This window comes from Bombina bombina, chromosome 1 (genome assembly GCF_027579735.1).
Source record: "Bombina bombina isolate aBomBom1 chromosome 1, aBomBom1.pri, whole genome shotgun sequence".
NCBI lineage: Eukaryota > Metazoa > Chordata > Amphibia > Anura > Bombinatoridae > Bombina > Bombina bombina.
The window spans coordinates 1,533,565,887-1,533,584,973 of record NC_069499.1 but is presented as its reverse complement, the minus strand read 5'-3'; the positions used below and the strand labels follow the sequence as shown (position 1 = coordinate 1,533,584,973).

General features: G+C 36.6%; 1 protein-coding gene across 1 annotated transcript in view; it reads right to left on the bottom strand.

Annotated features, from left to right (window-relative positions):
• Positions 1-448: 448 nt before the first annotated feature.
• The window catches only part of GLP2R (glucagon like peptide 2 receptor), a 382,306-nt gene continuing 363,667 nt past the window's right edge, over positions 449-19,087 (bottom strand). The window contains exon 13 of the mRNA XM_053708546.1: positions 449-821. Within this exon, the coding sequence (XP_053564521.1) occupies positions 495-821 (327 nt within the window). The 3' untranslated portion in view covers positions 449-494. The remainder of the gene's footprint in view (positions 822-19,087) is intronic.

The window sequence follows — 19,087 nt, the reverse complement described above, 5'->3', positions numbered from 1 at the left end:
CTTCTTTTTGAAAAGTTTTTTGAATCGTGTTTTTAAAAGCAAGTTACATTTCCAAATATTTTCCGATAAATATTTACCTTATCCCAGCTAAAACAGAGATTTGTTGTTATGTGCAGTATTATGGTCTTGATATATCATCCAAGGAGTGTGAAAGTTTCCTATGTCCACATAAAGACAAAAAAAAAAAAGTCTACAAAAATTTAAAGCTTAAAAAAAGTTTACATTTTTCAATTATTATACAAAATGACAAACAAAATATAAAGACAATGTTGAAATTTACTAAGGCCTTACTATTATTACTTTTTTTTTGTTTTAAAGTCTTAGCTCAAAATCAAAACCCATGACACAACTCATTTTTTCTTCTTGGATACATGATAAATAGTATTAATTGTCATCTATATTTTGTTTATATCACATTCTCCTTACAATATCTGTTCTTCTCCTTACAATAATGCCTTTTGATAACCTTTGAGCTGTATTTTCACAGTAAACAATTAAATTTCGCTTTCAAGTGTCTCCTCTATTGTCTCACCCAAGGTTAAACCTCCATCGCTACTTTCTGACACACTTCCTCTGGCAAAATACTGAACTGGGACATTGGGCTGTGGACTCAAGTCCGCTGTCACATTGACAGTCACTTGTAGCAATTGGACACTGCTGGGACGCTTAACTTCTTGGTAAAGTCCATTGCCTGCAAAGAGTTTGCTTTTTTGCTGCTTTGAACTTTTAGTTTGATACTTCACTTTGTTGCTGAAGAAATTTTGACATGGAACATAATGTAACTGAAAGAGGTCCCATTGTTTTCGGAGTTCTGCTCTTACCTACAATGAAGACAATATAATGCTTTAGAAAGAAGTGAGCAGAGATCACTTAACATATTATGGTCAATAGGCTATGAGTTTTTTTAATATCAAGAATATCAAGTATGTAATGGTGTCCTGCCATTTTGTAAAATAAAATCTGATATAAAACACTCTATTTGTACATTTAATAATTGGTAGTTAACAGCAAAAATCTTCAGACTTTAATGGCCATTTTTCTTATAACTACCAGATGCTAACTTATAACTACCAGATGCTAACTTTCCAAAAGGAAAGGGTCTAGCAACTTTTTTTTTTTTTTTTTTAAAAAGGGACATTTCTGTTGAAATAATAATGATAATAATAATAATAATAATAATAATAATAATAATAATAATAATAATAAAAAATGTGCAATAAGTTCACAATAATAAAAAATATTGTATAACAAATGCATAAAATAACCAAAAACAACAAGTTCCAGGAAAACAGTGTAGGCGCAATTTAGTCTAATACATATTAATTAAAACTTTATTTAAAAGTTTATTAAGAGCTCGAAATAACAATTTTAAAAACCAGTCACTAGGATCTAAGTTCCCTCCTTGTGACGTAGTAGCGCTCCCTACGTATGTTTCTCTGTATTACTGACGGCTTTCTCAAGGGAATCCTGGAAATATTTCCTTTAGAAAAATGGGAGCTCTACTATGTCTCGTTACCCAAACGAGGAGAGTTATAAAATCCACATTTATTATAAAATATGCTGTCAGCGTTCATTGGAGACAGTTATAGGAAATACCTGCCTTCTAATTTTATATGGCCCAAAAATACATTAAAGGGACAGTCTACACCAGAATATGTATTGTTTTAAAAGATAATCACTTTATTACCCATTCCCCATTTTGCAAAATTGGTGATATAAGTAAATTGCAAACATGTTTTGTTTTGGACTAGACTGTCCCTTTATGATAAAAACTGCAGCTATTCAGGTGTGTTGTATCTGTTATACATAACATGTGCCATTCCCGTTTGGCTGATCGTAATACAAATTCTCAATAATGAATAATATATTTAAAGCGCTATCTAATTCTTCAACTAAAAGGACTTAATAAACCCCAGACAACACTTTTCAAATATTTACCAAACACTCCAAAAAGTTTTCTAATGAAACATTGGTTTTTGTGCATGGGCAAAACACACAGAGATACTGACTTCCATACTGAATAATGCTAGGAAGCAATGTCACTAAACTGATACCAACACTGCCTGGTCAATAAAACAAGCACACATGCCCATTATACTGATAATGCCCCTTGTTCAACTACCTAAAAATACACATATGTCTAAACATCAGGTTAATAGCATATAGTGAATGGACCCTAATGAATAGCTTAGCTCCCCCTACAAAAAAGGATTATCCCAAATTTTTGGATGAATTTTGGACAATTCAGAGATTCGAATGAATGCGAATTTCCCAATCGCCACCATAACTAAAATCCCCCAAAATTCCAAAAAATTAATGAATCAGTTTCCGAATTTTTGGATCCATTCTTTATTCATATTCGGAAATTTTCATTGTTCTAATCTAAACCGCAGTTCCTTGACATCACTGACACTAATTAAATTACTAAATAAAGCAATTAACCCCTAAACCGCCATTCCCCGACATCGCTGACACTAACTAAACCTTTTAAACTATGAAACCTATTAACCCCTAAACCGCAGTTCTCCGACTTTGCCAAAACTAACTAAAACACTAACTTAACCTATTAACCCCTAATCCGCCATTTCCAAACATTGTCAGCACTAACTAAACCTATTAACCCCTAAACTGCCACCCCCACATCGCAACAACCTAAATTAAACTATATTAACCCCTAAACCTAACACCCCCTGACTTTAACATAATTAAAATAGACCTAAATTAAAGTTACAATTATTAACTAACTACCTATTTAAAAATAAATATAAACTTTCCTGTGAAATAAAAATAGAACCTAAGCTAGCTACAATATAACTATTTACTAACCACCTAGTTAAAATAAATACAAACTTACCTGTGAAATAAAAATAAAACCTAAGCTTAAACTAATAAAACCTAACATTACTAAAAATAATAAAACCTAACATTACTAAAAATAAAAAACCTAAGATTACTAGAAAATAAAAATGACAATTACAAAAAAAAACCAAAAAACTACCATTACAAAAAATAACAAATGGAATTAGAAAAGGAATAATTTGTATTATCTTGGATAATACCCTGTTTTTTTTTTTTTTTTAAAAAAAACCCAAAATAAAAAATCCCTAATCTATAATAAACTACCAATACCCCTTAAAAGGGCCTTTTGTAAGGCATTGCCCTAAAGTTAACAGCTCTTTTGCAAACAAATAAAAATAAACCCCCCTAACATTATAAACCCCCACTCCTCCAAACCCAAAAAACAATAAAAAAATAAAAATCTACCCATTGCCCTTAAAAGGGCATTTGTTTGGGCATTGCGCTTAAACGGCATTCAGCTCTTTTACTGCCCTTAAAAGGGCATTCAGCTTTTTATCTGCCAATTAAAATAAAAAAAGCCCTAATCTAAAAAATACAAACACCCCTAAAAAAATACCTTACACTAACCCCAAAATTGGTACTTATATTTGCTGAAGTCCGGCGAAAGATCTTCATCCCAATGTCAAAGCATCTTCATCCAGGCAGCTCCATCTGTATCCATCGTGGGACCGGCATCTTCTATCTTCATCCTAGTGGAGGCGGAGCAGTCAGTGGATGCGCGGAGGTGGAGGTCCAGGCGGAGGTCTAGGCGGAGGTCCATCGGTCCGTCATGGAGGTCTTCTTCATACTATAGTCCGCCGCGCACTGTGGATTCAATGCAAGGTTTTATATTGGGATACCGTTGCATTCCTATTGGCTTACAAATTAAAATGAGCCAATAGAAATAAGAGCTGCCTAAATCCTATTGGCTGATTTAAGTAGTCAATAGGATTTAAGCATCTCTCATTCCTATTGGCTGATTTGAATCAGTCAATAGGAATGAGAGCTGCTTACATCCTATTGGCAGTTTAAATCCGCCAATATGATTTAAGCAGCTCTCATTCCTATTGGCTGATTTGAATTTTTTAACTAATAGGAATGCAACGGTACCCCACTATAAAAGGGGTACCTTGCATTGAATCCTCAGTGTGCGGCGGACGATCGCATAAAGAGGACATCCACGTCAGACCGATGGACCTCCGTCTGGACCTTTGCCTTCACACATATCAACCGCTCTGCCTCCGCAGGGATGAAGAAGATGCCAGTCCCATGATGGATGAAGATGGAGCCACCTGGATGAAGATGCTTCGCCGCTGGGATGAAGATCTTCCGCTGGACTTCAGCAACTGTGAGTACCGATTTTGGGGTTAGTGTTGTTTTTTTTTTTTTGGGGTGTTTTTTTTTTTTTAAAGATTAGGGCTTTTTTTATTTTAATGGGCTGAAAAAGAGGGGGGTATTTTTTGTGGGTTTGGGGGTGGGAGTTTGTAATGTTAGTGGGTGTTTGATGTAATTTTTAGCAAAAGAGATGTTAACTTTAGGACAGTGCCCTACAAAAGGCCTTTTAAGGGCTATTGGTAGTAGGCTTACAAATTAAAATGAGCCAATAGAAATAAGAGCTGCCTAAATCCTATTGGCTGATTTAAGTAGTCAATAGGATTTAAGCATCTCTCATTCCTATTGGCTGATTTGAATCAGTCAATATGAATGAGAGCTGCTTACATCCTATTGGCAGTTTAAATCCGCCAATATGATTTAAGCAGCTCTCATTCCTATTGGCTGATTTGAATTTTTTAACTAATAGGAATGCAATGGTACCCCACTATAAAAGGGGTACCTTGCATTGAATCCTCAGTGTGCGGCGGACGATCGCATAAAGAGGACATCCACGTCAGACCGATGGACCTCCGTCTGGACCTTTGCCTTCACACATATCAACCGCTCTGCCTCCGCAGGGATGAAGAAGATGCCAGTCCCATGATGGATGAAGATGGAGCCACCTGGATGAAGATGCTTCGCCGCTGGGATGAAGATCTTCCGCTGGACTTCAGCAACTGTGAGTACCGATTTTGGGGTTAGTGATGTTTGTTTGTTTTTTGGGTGTTTTTTTTTTTTAAAGATTAGGGCTTTTTTTATTTTAATGGGCTGAAAAAGAGGGGGGTATTTTTTGTGGGTTTGGGGGTGGGAGTTTGTAATGTTAGTGGGTGTTTGATGTAATTTTTAGCAAAAGAGATGTTAACTTTAGGACAGTGCCCTACAAAAGGCCTTTTAAGGGCTATTGGTAGTAGGCTTACAAATTAAAATGAGCCAATAGAAATAAGAGCTGCCTAAATCCTATTGGCTGATTTAAGTAGTCAATAGGATTTAAGCATCTCTCATTCCTATTGGCTGATTTGAATCAGTCAATAGGAATGAGAGCTGCTTACATCCTATTGGCAGTTTAAATCCGCCAATATGATTTAAGCAGTTCTCATTCCTATTGGCTGATTTGAATTTTTTAACTAATAGGAATGCAACGGTACCCCACTATAAAAGGGGTACCTTGCATTGAATCCTCAGTGTGCGGCGGACGATCGCATAAAGAGGACATCCACGTCAGACCGATGGACCTCCGTCTGGACCTTTGCCTTCACACATATCAACTGCTCTGCCTCCGCAGGGATGAAGAAGATGCCAGTCCCATGATGGATGAAGATGGAGCCACCTGGATGAAGATGCTTCACCGCTGGGATGAAGATCTTCCGCTGGACTTCAGCAACTGTGAGTACCGATTTTGGGGTTAGTGTTGTTTGTTTGTTTTTTGGGTGTTTTTTTTTTTTTTTTAAAGATTAGGGCTTTTTTTTATTTTAATGGGCTGAAAAAGAGGGGGGTATTTTTTGTGGGTTTGGGGGTGGGAGTTTGTAATGTTAGTGGGTGTTTGATGTAATTTTTAGCAAAAGAGATGTTAACTTTAGGACAGTGCCCTACAAAAGGCCTTTTAAGGGCTATTGGTAGTTTATTATAGATTAGGGTTTTTTATTTTAGGGTGTTTTTTTTTTAGAAAATAGGGTAATAGAATAGGAATAATTTTTAATATTTAGAAAAATTTTGTTTATTATTTTTTGAAATGGGATTTTTTTAAATTGTGGGGTGTTTTTTTTTTAGATTAGGCATTTTTAAAGGGCTGAAAAAGAACTGAATGCCTTTTTGGGATAATAGGTAGATTAGGTTTATTTTTATTTTGGGGGTTTGTAATGTTAGGGGGTGTTTGTTTTAATTTTTTTGCAAAAGAGCTATTTACTTTAGGCAATGCCCTACAAAAGGCTCTTTTAAAGGCCCTTAGTAGTTTATTATAGATTAAGTATTTTTTATCCTGGGGTGTTTTTTTTTTTTTTTTTTAAACGGGGTATTAGAATAGTAATCATTTTTATTTTTTTGGATAATTTTGTTTGTTATTTTTTGTGTTTACTATTTTTTGGAATTGTAGTTTTAATTTTTTAGTAATCTTAGTTTTTTTATTTTTAGTAATGTTAAGTTTTGTATTATTTTTTTAGCATTGTAAGGTTTTATTAGTCTAAGCTTAGGTATTTTTTTTATTTCACTGGTAAGTTTGTATTTATTTTAACTTGGTAGTTAGTAAATTGTTATATTGTAGCTAGCTTAGGTTTTATTTTTATATCACAGGTAAGTTTGTATTTATATTTAAATATGAAGTTAGTTAATAATTGTAACTTTAATTTAGGTCTATTTTAATTATGTTTAAGTTAGGGGGTGTTAGATTTAAGGGTTAATAGTTTAATTTAGGTTGTTGCGATGTGGGGGCCGGCGGTTTAGGGGTTAATAGGTTTAGTTAGTGTTAGCGATGTTTGGGAACGGTGGTTTAGGGGTTAATAGGTTTAGTGTCGGGGAACTGCGGTTTAGGGGTTAATAGGTTTTGTTAGTGTCGGCGATGACGGGAATTGCGGTTTAGGGGTTAATAGGTTTAGTTAGTGTTGGCGATGTTTGTGAACGGCGGTTTAGGGGTTAATAGTTTTAGTTAGTGTTGGCGATGTCAGAGAATGGCGGTTTAGGGGTTAATATGTTTAGTTAGTGTCGGCAATGTTGGGGTGGCGGTTTAAGGGTTAATAGGTTTAGGTAGTGTTGGCAATGTGGGGGGACAGCGGTTTAGGGGTTAATAGCTTTATTTAGTGTCGGTGTTGTGGGTGGGGTGGCGGTTTTAGATAATTTTGTTTGGGCAATCGCCGGCATATTAGTTATGTTAAGTTAAATCGTTTTTTCGGATCCTTTCGTTTTTTCAGATCCATTCTTTATTCATATGCATTAGTCTATTCTAAACTTCAGAATAGAATAATGCATATGACTAAAGAATGGACCCAACAAAACGAATGGATCCGAAAAAACAATTATAGTGTTGGCGATGTTGTGGTGCGGGGAAATAGGGGTTAATAACTTTATTATAGTGGTGGTGATGTCGGGAGCAGCAGATTAAGGGTTAATAATTTTATTTAGGTGGCGGCGGATTAGGGGAGTTTAGACTCGGGTTAATGTTAGGGTGTTTTAAATGTAACTTTTTAATCCACATAGACATCAATGGGGTTGCGTTACGGCGATCGCCATTCCGCACTTCTGGTGTTAGATTTTTTTCTAACACTCTCTCCCCATTGATGTCTATGGGGTAAAGCGTGCAAAAGCACATCAAAGCAGTCCTTGGCTTTTGTGCGGTATGGAGCTTATCGCCACCATATCGCATGCACAAGGAGGCTTTTCAGAAACTTGTAATGGCAGTGCTATGGAGGATGAAATAACGCAACTTTTGTTGCGTTCGTTTTGCACCCTGTATAGCGCAAAACTCGTAATCTAGGTGTAAGTAAAGCCTATTGCACTTTTATATATTGTTGAATGTTAGCTTTTTAAACAAAGAGTATCTTATATTTTATGTAGAAGTATCAGATTTTAAACGTTTATTGCAATACCACCGGTGGTTCATTGATATTTTGTTATTTATATATTGTTATTTTTTGACACATTTTAGGTTGCTTAGATTTTAAATAAAATTGTTAAATAGTTTTTAATAAGACATAATGGGGCCTAGTTATCAAGCCGTCAACCTCAAATACGCTGGAATTCCGCAGCGTATTTGTGGCGAGGCTGATTCGGCTTAGTTATCAAGCCCTAGATACCGGCAAAAGTAGAATTTAGTGACGTAAGCTTCAATCCGCCGGGCAAAGTCCGACACAGATTAATTCTTATGTCACTCCAGATGTTCCGCACACAAGTGTGGCACAATCTGACTACTTTTGCTAGTTATCAAAAAACTAGCAGGTACGCTCGGCACTTTTCTGGCCCAGCGTACCTGGTTTTCAATCCGCCGCCCTGGAGGCAGCGGATCCCATAGGATTCAACGGGAGTCTGACCATAGCGAAAGTTCATGTTCGCTGCTGCCCGACATCCCATTGATTCCTATGGGAGCTGTCTACACCTAACACCCTAACATGTACCCCGAGGCTAAACACCCCTAATCTGTCCCCCCCTACACCGCCGCAACTAAATAAATGTATTACATCCTAAACCGCCGCTCCCGGAGCCCACCACCACTATAATAAACTGATTAACCCCTAAACCGCCGCTCCCGGAGCCCACCGCAAGCTATAATAAATATGTTAACCCCTAAACCGCCGCCCCCGGTCCCCGCCGCAACTATAATATATGTATTAACACCTAAACCGCCCGCTGCCAGACCCCGCCGCCACCTACATGATACATATTAACCCCTATCCTGCCCCCCTATACCGTCACCACCTATAATAAATGTATTAACCCCTATCCTGCCCCCCACTACACCGCCGCCACTGTAATAAAATTATTAACCCCTAAACCTAAGTCTAGCCCTAACCCTAACACCCCCCTAACTTAAATATTAATTAAATAAATCTAAATAATATTTATCTTATTAAATAAATTAATCCTATATAAAACTAAATACTTACCTTTAAAATAAACCCTAATATAGCTACAATATAAATAATAATTATATTGTAGCTATTTTAGGATTTATTTTTATTTTACAGGCATCTTTCAATTTATTTTAACTAGGTACAATAGCTATTAAATAGTTATTAACTATTTAATAGCTACCTAGCTAAAATAAAGAGAAATTAACCTGTAAAATAAAAACTAACCTAAGTTACAATTACACCTAACACTACACTATACTTTAATAAATTATTCCTATTTAAAACTAAATACTTACCTGTAAAATAAACCCTAAGATAGCTACAATATAATTAATAATTACATTGTAGCTATTTTAGGATTTATATTTATTTTACAGGTAACTTGGTATTTATTTTAGCTAGTTAGAAAAGTTATTAAATAGTTATTAACTATTTAATAACTACCTAGCTAAAAGAAATACCAAATTACCTGTAAAATAAATCCTAACCAAAGTTACAATTAAACCTAACACTACACTATCATTAAATTAATTAAATAAATTACCTACAAATAACTACAATTAAATACAATTAAATAAACTAACTAAATTACAAAAAATAAAAAAGCTAAGTTACAAAAAATAAAAAAAATAAGTTACAAACATTTCAAAAATATTACAACAATTTTAAGCTACTTACACCTAATCTAAGCCCCCTAATAAAATAACAAACCCCCCCAAAATAAAAAAATTCCCTACCCTATTCTAAATTAAAAAGTGCAAAGCTCTTTTACCTTACCAGCCCTTAAAAGGGCCTTTTGCAGGGCATGCCCCAAAGAATTCAGCTCTTTTGCCTGTAAAAGAAAAATACAACCCCCCCAACATTAAAACCCACCACCCACATACCCCTAATCTAACCCAAACCCCCCTTAAAAAACCTAACACTACCCCCTGAAGATCATCCTACCTTGAGTCGTCTTCACTCAGCCGAGCCACTGATGGAACCGAAGAGGAGATCCGGAGCGGCAGAAGTCATCATCCAGGCGGCGCTGAAGAAGTCTTCCATCCGGGTGATGTCATCTTTCAAGCGGCGTCTTCAATCTTCATCCATCCGGAGCGGAGCCATCTTCAGACGAGCCGACGCGGAGCCATCCTCTTCTTCCCGATGACTACCGACGAATGGATATTCCTTTAAGGGACGTCATCCAAGATGGCGTCCCTTCAATTCCGATTGGCGGAATTAAGGTAGGAAAAATCTGATTGGCTGATTGAATCAGCCAATCAGATTGAAGTTCAATCCGATTGGTTGATCCAATCAGCCAATCAGATTGAGCTCGCATTCTATTGGCTGATCGGAATCCTATCAGCCAATCGGAATTGAAGGGACGCCATCTTGGATGACGTCCCTTAAAGGAATATCCATTTGTCGGTAGTCGTCGGGAAGAAGAGGATAGTTCCGCGTCGGCTCGTCTGAAGATGGCTCCGCTCTGGATGGATGAAGATTGAAGAAGCCGCTTGGAAGATGACATCGCCCGGATGGAAGATTTCTTCAGCGCCGCTTGGATGATGACTTCTTCCGCTCCGGATCTCCTCTTCGGTTCCATCGGTGGCTCGGCTGAGTGAAGATGACTCAAGGTAGGATGATCTTCAGGGGGGTAGTGTTAGGTTTTTTTAAGGGGGGTTTGGGTTAGATTAGGGGTATGTGGGTGGTGGGTTTTAATGTTGGGGGGGTTGTATTTTTCTTTTACAGGCAAAAGAGCTGAATTCTTTGGGGCATGACCCGCAAAAGGCACTTTTAAGGGCTGGTAAGGTAAAAGAGCTTTAAACTTTTTAATTTAGAATAGGGTAGGGATTTTTTTATTTTGGGGGGGTTTGTTATTTTATTAGGGGGCTTAGATTAGGTGTAAGTAGCTTAAAATTGTTGTAATATTTTTGAAATGTTTGTAACTTATTTTTTTTAGTTTTTGCAACTTAGCTTTTTTTTTTTGTAATTTAGTTAGTTTATTTAATTGTATTTAATTGTAGTTATTTGTAGGTAATTTATTTAATTAATTTAATGATAGTGTAGTGTTAGGTTTAATTGTAACTTAGGTTAGGATTTATTTTACAGGTAATTTGGTATTTATTTTAGCTAGGTAGTTATTAAATAGTTAATAACTATTTTATAACTATTCTAACTAGCTAAAATAAATACCAAGTTACCTGTAAAATAAATATAAATCCTAAAATATCTACAATGTAATTATTAATTATATTGTAGCGATCTTAGGGTTTATTTTACAGGTAAGTATTTAGTTTTAAATAGAAATAATTTATTTAAGTATAGTGTAGTGTTAGGTGTAATTGTAACTTAGGTTAGTTTTTATTTTACAGGTTAATTTCTCTTTATTTTAATAGGTAGCTATTAAATAGTTAATAACTATTTAATAGCTATTGTACCTAGTTAAAATAAATTGAAAGATGCCTGTAAAATAAAAATAAATCCTAAGATAGCTACAATATAATTATTATTTATATTGTAGCTATATTAGGGTTTATTTTAAAGGTAAGTATTTAGTTTTAAATAGGATTAATTTAGTTAATAAGAGAAATATTATTTAGATTTACTTAATTAATATTTAAGTTAGGGGGGTGTTAGGGTTAGTGTTAGACTTAGGTTTAGGGGTTAATAATTTTATTACAGTGGCGGCGGTGTAGGGGGGGGCAGGATAGGGGTTAATAAATTTATTATAGGTGGCGACGGTGTAGGGGGGCAGATTAGGGGTTAAAAAGTTTAATATAGGTTGCGGCGGGGTCCGGGAGCAGCGGTTTAGGAGTTAAACTATTTATTTAGTTGCGGCGAGGTCCGGGATCAGCAGGATAGGGGTTAATAACTTTATTATAGAGGGCGGCGGTATAGGGGGGCAGGATAGGGGTTACTAGGTATAATGTAGGTGGCGGCGGTGTCCGGGAGCGGCGGTTTAGGGGTTAATACATTTATAAGAGTTGCAGCGGGGTCTAGGAGTGGCGGTTTAGGGGTTAGTAACTTTATTTTAGTTGCGGGGGGCTACGGGGGCGCCGGTATAGGGGGTAGAACAGTGTAGTTTATTGTGGGTGCTTAGTGACAGCTTATCAATAAAGCTGGGAAAAAGCCGAAGATCGGATGAGTGATAACTCTCACAGTCCGCTGCTCATCGCCCCGTACTTGGTGCGCGGCTTTTTGACAGCAATCTAAAAAAAGACCAACTTCCAGCACAGGAACTGAACTCTATATGGACAGAGAAGAGACACAAGTGCCTATATGGCCTAGTATTGTCGGTGCAAGTAAATAAAGCCAGATATTAATAGGAGTGGTACTCACAATGTATCAAGCACCTCTTTTGATGCTAAGGGAGCATGGAGGGATCAATATGGTCACCCAACAGACTTATGGCAGGGTATCCAGGAGAGAGATGATGGTTCCCAGGATGGTCAAAGTAATAAATGTCCTCAGATAAGGCAGGTGGAGAAAATTCCAAATAAGAGAGAGCAGCAAGTGTTCAAATTCTAAAACAGGCTTTATTAAAATAAGTTAAAATAACAGGCAACGCGTTTCTCAGCCAATGGCTGTTTCATCAGGCTTCATAAAATGTTTACTGAACACTTGCTAGATATACCTTAAAATCAATTAGGGTGATGATGTACAGATGGTAATGGGAGGGGTTAGCTTAATTGTTCATACCCTCATAACCAATCAGATAATACAAAATGTGATTTGACTTCATAGCCAATCGGATAATACAGAATGTCATAGAGTTATACAATGTACATAAAACATACAACACATATAAAAAAATCATCCACAGCTCACTAGTTTATGTCATTCAAATAAAACCTCATAAGGTCTATACATAATATCATAAACTAAAGTTATAAAGTCAAATTTCCTACCTTGTTAAAATCCAAACTGCACTATGTATTTAAATGGCATACATGAGAGAATAATAGAAGCTGTGATAAAATGTTCATGAGGGAATAGATTAAATGTAATAATATGTTGCAAACTACTTGTCAAGTGCAGCTAAAGTTGAGCACTATCGAGGACGGCGTCCTAAGACGCTTAGTGCGCATGACTGGACACGATGTGTAAACAGTTTAGGTTGCTTAGCAGCTAGTCAAGTTCCTGCGTGTAACCAATAGGCAGATAGATAGGAGGAGATAGAATCAGTCTGTAATCGACTCTAAAGTTTCAATGCTGTATTGATCGTATATCTTATGGGGATGTGTATCACGCAAATCGCAGACCACAATGTTGACAGACTGAATAGAACTTATTCACTGAGGACACACTTCCAATTTAATAATAAAAGCGCTCGATGTAATATACTTATGTCTTTAAACGGCGCTGTAGCTGTGTGTGCTCCTTATTCGTCTGTAGCTAGATGAGATCGCGGTAAACGTCACTATAACAAATGACTTACTAAGACCTATCAGATGTGAGAGTCATCTAGTGATGATAGGATAACCTTCAAGTCAATCAAACAACATCTGTATGATGATAGGATAAGGAATCTGTGTGATGATAGGATAAGGAATCGTATGTAATTTCTTTTATTAGATATATAATCTACAAGAGTATAGTGACTATAGATTTTTAGAGGATATAATATCATATCATTCCTATGTCCAAATAATAGGAATATGATAGGAATAATAATAATAAGGCTAATTGAACTGACACCGTAGCCGCAGCACTACCAGAGCTAATAACTAAAATCAACTAGCCAATCGTGTCAAAGTGTTTCCTATTGGGAGCTCAAAGTTACTCTGATACTAGTCCATTGTGTCAGAAATTGTATTAATGATGTAGTATTATACCATAGCTTGGAAATAATTGTTCCAAGCTATGGTATAATACTACATCATCATAATTATCGCACCTAGCGGGACAAATGGCAGCTAACTAATCATAAAAGACCATATTGATAAGTATATTTTCTAGGTGATATATATAAAATTAATTAATAAACATAAAAAATGAGCAACAATAAACTGTTAAATGTAATCCAATGAACCTACAAAGGAATAAATCAGCACAACTAATTGTGAGAATGTGTCTAGAAAAGCTAAAAATCAAGACTAATCAGATGATTTAACAGTCAACATGGAAGTGTGTCCTCAGTGAATAAGTTCTATTCAGTCTGTCAACATTGTGGTCTGCGATTTGCGTGATACACATCCCCATAAGATATACGATCAATACAGCATTGAAACTTTAGAGTCGATTACAGACTGATTCTATCTCCTCCTATCTATCTGCCTATTGGTTACACGCAGGAACTTGACTAGCTGCTAAGCAACCTAAACTGTTTACACATCGTGTCCAGTCATGCGCACTAAGCGTCTTAGGACGCCGTCCTCGATAGTGCTCAACTTTAGCTGCACTTGACAAGTAGTTTGCAACATATTATTACATTTAATCTATTCCCTCATGAACATTTTATCACAGCTTCTATTATTCTCTCATGTATGCCATTTAAATACATAGTGCAGTTTGGATTTTAACAAGGTAGGAAATTTGACTTTATAACTTTAGTTTATGATATTATGTATAGACCTTATGAGGTTTTATTTGAATGACATAAACTAGTGAGCTGTGGATGATTTTTTTATATGTGTTGTATGTTTTATGTACATTGTATAACTCTATGACATTCTGTATTATCCGATTGGCTATGAAGTCAAATCACATTTTGTATTATCTGATTGGTTATGAGGGTATGAACAATTAAGCTAACCCCTCCCATTACCATCTGTACATCATCACCCTAATTGATTTTAAGGTATATCTAGCAAGTGTTCAGTAAACATTTTATGAAGCCTGATGAAACAGCCATTGGCTGAGAAACGCGTTGCCTGTTATTTTAACTTATTTTAATAAAGCCTGTTTTAGAATTTGAACACTTGCTGCTCTCTCTTATTTGGAATTTTCTCCACCTGCCTTATCTGAGGACATTTATTACTTTGACCATCCTGGGAACCATCATCTCTCTCCTGGATACCCTGCCATAAGTCTGTTGGGTGACCATATTGATCCCTCCATGCTCCCTTAGCATCAAAAGAGGTGCTTGATACATTGTGAGTACCACTCCTATTAATATCTGGCTTTATTTACTTGCACCGACAATACTAGGCCATATAGGCACTTGTGTCTCTTCTCTGTCCATATAGAGTTCAGTTCCTGTGCTGGAAGTTGGTCTTCTGGGTGACCGAATAGATCCCAGACTGCCCCTATTAGCACTAACTGAGGTGCTCTCCTAAATGTGAGTCTGTTTGTCTATCTTAAGATCTACAATTTTGGACCAAACAATATTGGGCCATGTGGCGCTTCTGTTTTTTCTTTTTTTAGATTGCTGTTTCCTGGATCCTGGCCTGGATCTTCACAGATAGCTGCCTATATTCCTCTCCAGAGACTTTAATGCAACTATATTGCCTCTTTACCTAAGGCTTTTTGATACACCATAATATTTATTTAACCATTGTTATTTATTTCAATTATCTATTGTTATTATTTTCATTACACATTTGCTATTAAGATACATATTGTTTACTATTGTGGTTAATTGCATGGGTGTATGTATGTGTGTATATATATATGTATATGCATACAGACGCTGAGTATTGATCTCACCATTGTGACTAGTTTGTGATTGTTTATCCACATTTGATATTACCATTAATTAATATCATTTATATATTCACTTATTTATTATACTATTATATTTTTATCTATAACTCTTGACACATCAAGAAAAATTATTCTTAGCCATTATTGGTCTATATTTATCACATTGTTTTAGTTTATGTAAATAGGGCGCCCCCTCACTTTTTTGTGGCTTTTTGACAGCTTTATTGATAACTTAGGCGAAATTTTGCAGGTCCGCGGCGGCGATGGTAGGCGAGCTTAGGCGGGCGTATTGAACCGGCGAAGGCAGGAAAAGTAGACACGTTGATAACTAGGCCCCAATGTATGAGCATTGTCGTGTGATAGGTATAGCAGACTCTTGCAGACGCACCCTCTCTTTTGTTTGCATCAGGTTAATTGCACACTATTGCACACTATTAAACAATATACAAGCCTTGAACCAGTAATGTAATTGATAAACCCACAAAAATCACCATGTTTGTCATTAATACTGACCAGTTAGTTTGTGGATTTCAAGGCTTAAAATGTTTTTGTATTTGGGTGGTAACAATTTCCAGCTTGAGGGTTATTATATATAGATTTCTTATCCAGAGGAGTATTATGGAGAGTAGCATTTTAGGAATGTGATATCTGTAAAATCACACTTATGACATCTGCTGACCTTTAGAAATTATCTACTGAGAACAATCGGAATATCCTTATTTACATTTTATGGTCAATAACAACATATGAAGCCCCTGGGAGGACAACATCGGAGGTCAAAAGATATATGAAAAAGACCAATGCTGCACAAGAATCAAAGACTTGTGCTAAGTTCTTCTATAGAATAAGACCCCTCAGTAACTAAAAGTAAATCTCTTACACCTGCTTTCTTGTACTAATAATGTTCAAACAGCCTTCTCAGGGCCAAATCATTCAGCTCAAATAAAACAAATCATTCTAGAGCAGCTAACGGTGGAGATGGAGGATACAAATACGGAAAAAAATCATCTTGGTTTAAAAAACAAATAAGAGACTAAACAGTGAAACATCTCAATCAATCAGACTCCTATATCATCATAAGATCTACGTAAATACATTTTCAGCTGGGCAATATATAGATGTTGCAATGCTGAACATAATTGTTCTTAATTCTGATTTTTGCCATATAGCACAACCATTTACAATATTTTTCATTCAGATCTCCTCCTTTCTGAAACCTTAGATGTCTTTTAGGTTTATTTCCATAGTTAAGTCTAGTAACGTTATTGAAACAAGACAAACTCATTGTGTTATAAGGGACCTGAAACAGTTTGTCACATTAACAGTTACACGTGAGCAAAAATGGGTTTATCAACGGGTATTTGCGTGAGTTGGGTTTATCACTCTTAATACAAATGAAAGTAAATGCGATTGTCTGTACATATGTATTTATGTATTTATATGTGTATATATGTATTTACAAACAACATAAAAGTCCCCCTTGTAAAACGTGTGTACGTAAGGTTAGAGTGCAATGAGTAATGAATCTTAGTATAACTGGTCACAAATGGTCCAAAGTCTAATATATCCAATCAATGTAGATGAGTAACAGAGAAAGTGGCTTACCCCACTACCGTTGTTTGACATCCCATCAAGGGTGCTGTATTCGGCAGGCTCACTCGGCCTAAACTGCTGTTTATCCAGCACTGAGTGCCCACAGAAATGCTGTGAGAATCCTCTCTCTCCGTTCACGTCCCAGACCGCAACCTCTTGTGACGTCACCGGGGGTATGTCCAGCCAGCTAATCTGTAATAGGACCAATGATTGGTCGGCTCCTCCCCTAAAGCTGCAAAGAGCAAATGAGTAGGCATCCTATTCTGATGTCATTGGGGGTGTGTGGAGCTGGCTTCTCTGTGATTGGACCAGCATCAGGACGGCTCCTACCAACAACTTCAGTGGAGCAAATTTCGGGTAAAAAGATTCACCAGCTGTGCTGCACTTGGTAAGGTCAGTCCAGGGTAATAAGTAGCACAAAACAAAACTAAGTACCAGACGGGAGTTTAAAATCTTTAATATTGTATTTGAGACTTCATTAAAAGCCAGGAAACACAAGCATAAGCAAATTTACAGGAGGTCAGCAATACACAGCTGACGTGTTACGGCTTAGAGCCATAATCAAAGCTAATAATAGTAAAATTCTAAAGCCGCCTTTGAAAGGAAAAGACTGACTCCTATAGGACAAAAGTTTAATTGACACTTGATTACCTACAAAGTATATAGTGATCACTTTAAAGCAACAGTATATAGACCCAAAATGAAGTAAGCTTTAATTACAGAATTTGCAATTATTCCTAGTGAATGGAACACAAAAGTAATTTATATTTGCACAATCTAATACTCTCTATACGGCACCAATAGTTCATACATACTTTATCAAAGATTAATCAATGAACTAGGGGCATGGTCTAAGAAACAGGGGCATCTTACAAAGGGGTTAAATACATTATCTGTGAACAAAAAGTTAATGTGTATATAGGACATACTTGCAGAATAATAGTAGCACCAAAAGTAAGTATATGTGCACACCTGTTAAAGAATGAACAGAACCATATCTCCAAGGGGATAAATTAGAAAAATAATAATAAGATAAGTAATAGGAATACCTCTAAGATATCAAAATTTATATGAAATTTACGCAGTTATGGAAGGTATCAGACCAGAAACTATTGCCAAAAATGTATCAGGTCATAGTGTGAATTAAGCCCCTCTGGGCATCTAGTTTTCAATTTGAAAATCCAGAAAACCTCTTGTTTAGCCAACAGTTTCTCTCTGTCAACTCCCCTATGTGGTGGCATAATTATTTCTATACATGACCATCTGAAAGAGTCAGCACTCTTATTGTGCATTTGAGTAAAATCGGCGGGATTCTTTGTCTGTTTGGACTTGTTCCAGGACTGAGCAGACTTACAAGTGCTCTTGGGTTGCTTGGGTTTGGATGAAGATTGAGATCATTGGGATTTGTCCAAATGAAAGGAGGGAAAATTAGAGGACTGCCATTCCTTAGGTCTGTTTTTCTTATCCTGAGGTAGGAAGGCACCTTTCCTTCCAGTAACCATAGAGATGATGGAGCTCAGACCTGGTTGGAATAAGATCTTCCCCTTGAAAGGAAGAGAAAAGAATTCTGGATTTAGAAGTTATATCCGCAGACCAAGTCTTAACCAGATAGCCCTGTGGACTAGGACTGCAAAATCTAAAGCCTTAGCATATCCTCGAGGGTAGATTCCACCTCAATAAGTTCTGACAGGGAGTCGCACCAATAGATGGCGGCCACCACTGCCGCTGGTTGAAATAAAAATCCTGCGTGTTGGAACATTCTCCTTAGGAAAGTTTCCAACTTCTTATCAATAAGTTCTCTAAAGGAACAGCTATCCTGGAGAGGGATAGTAGTACGCGTAGCTAGCGTTGAAATGGTGCCATCCACTTTAGGGATGGAGCCCCACAGCTCTAATTGAGAGTCAGGGACCGGGAACAATATTTTAAAAGTAGCCGACGGAGAAAAGGATGTTCCAGTTCTCTCCCATTCATTACTAATAATGTTCGCCATACGAACTGGGACCAGAAAATTTGGGGGGCCTTCCTGTCTTCCTAAACCCTATCTAATTTAGGGATCTTAGGTTCCTCAGGTAGTTTAGCTTCTGGAACCCCTACTGTAGACA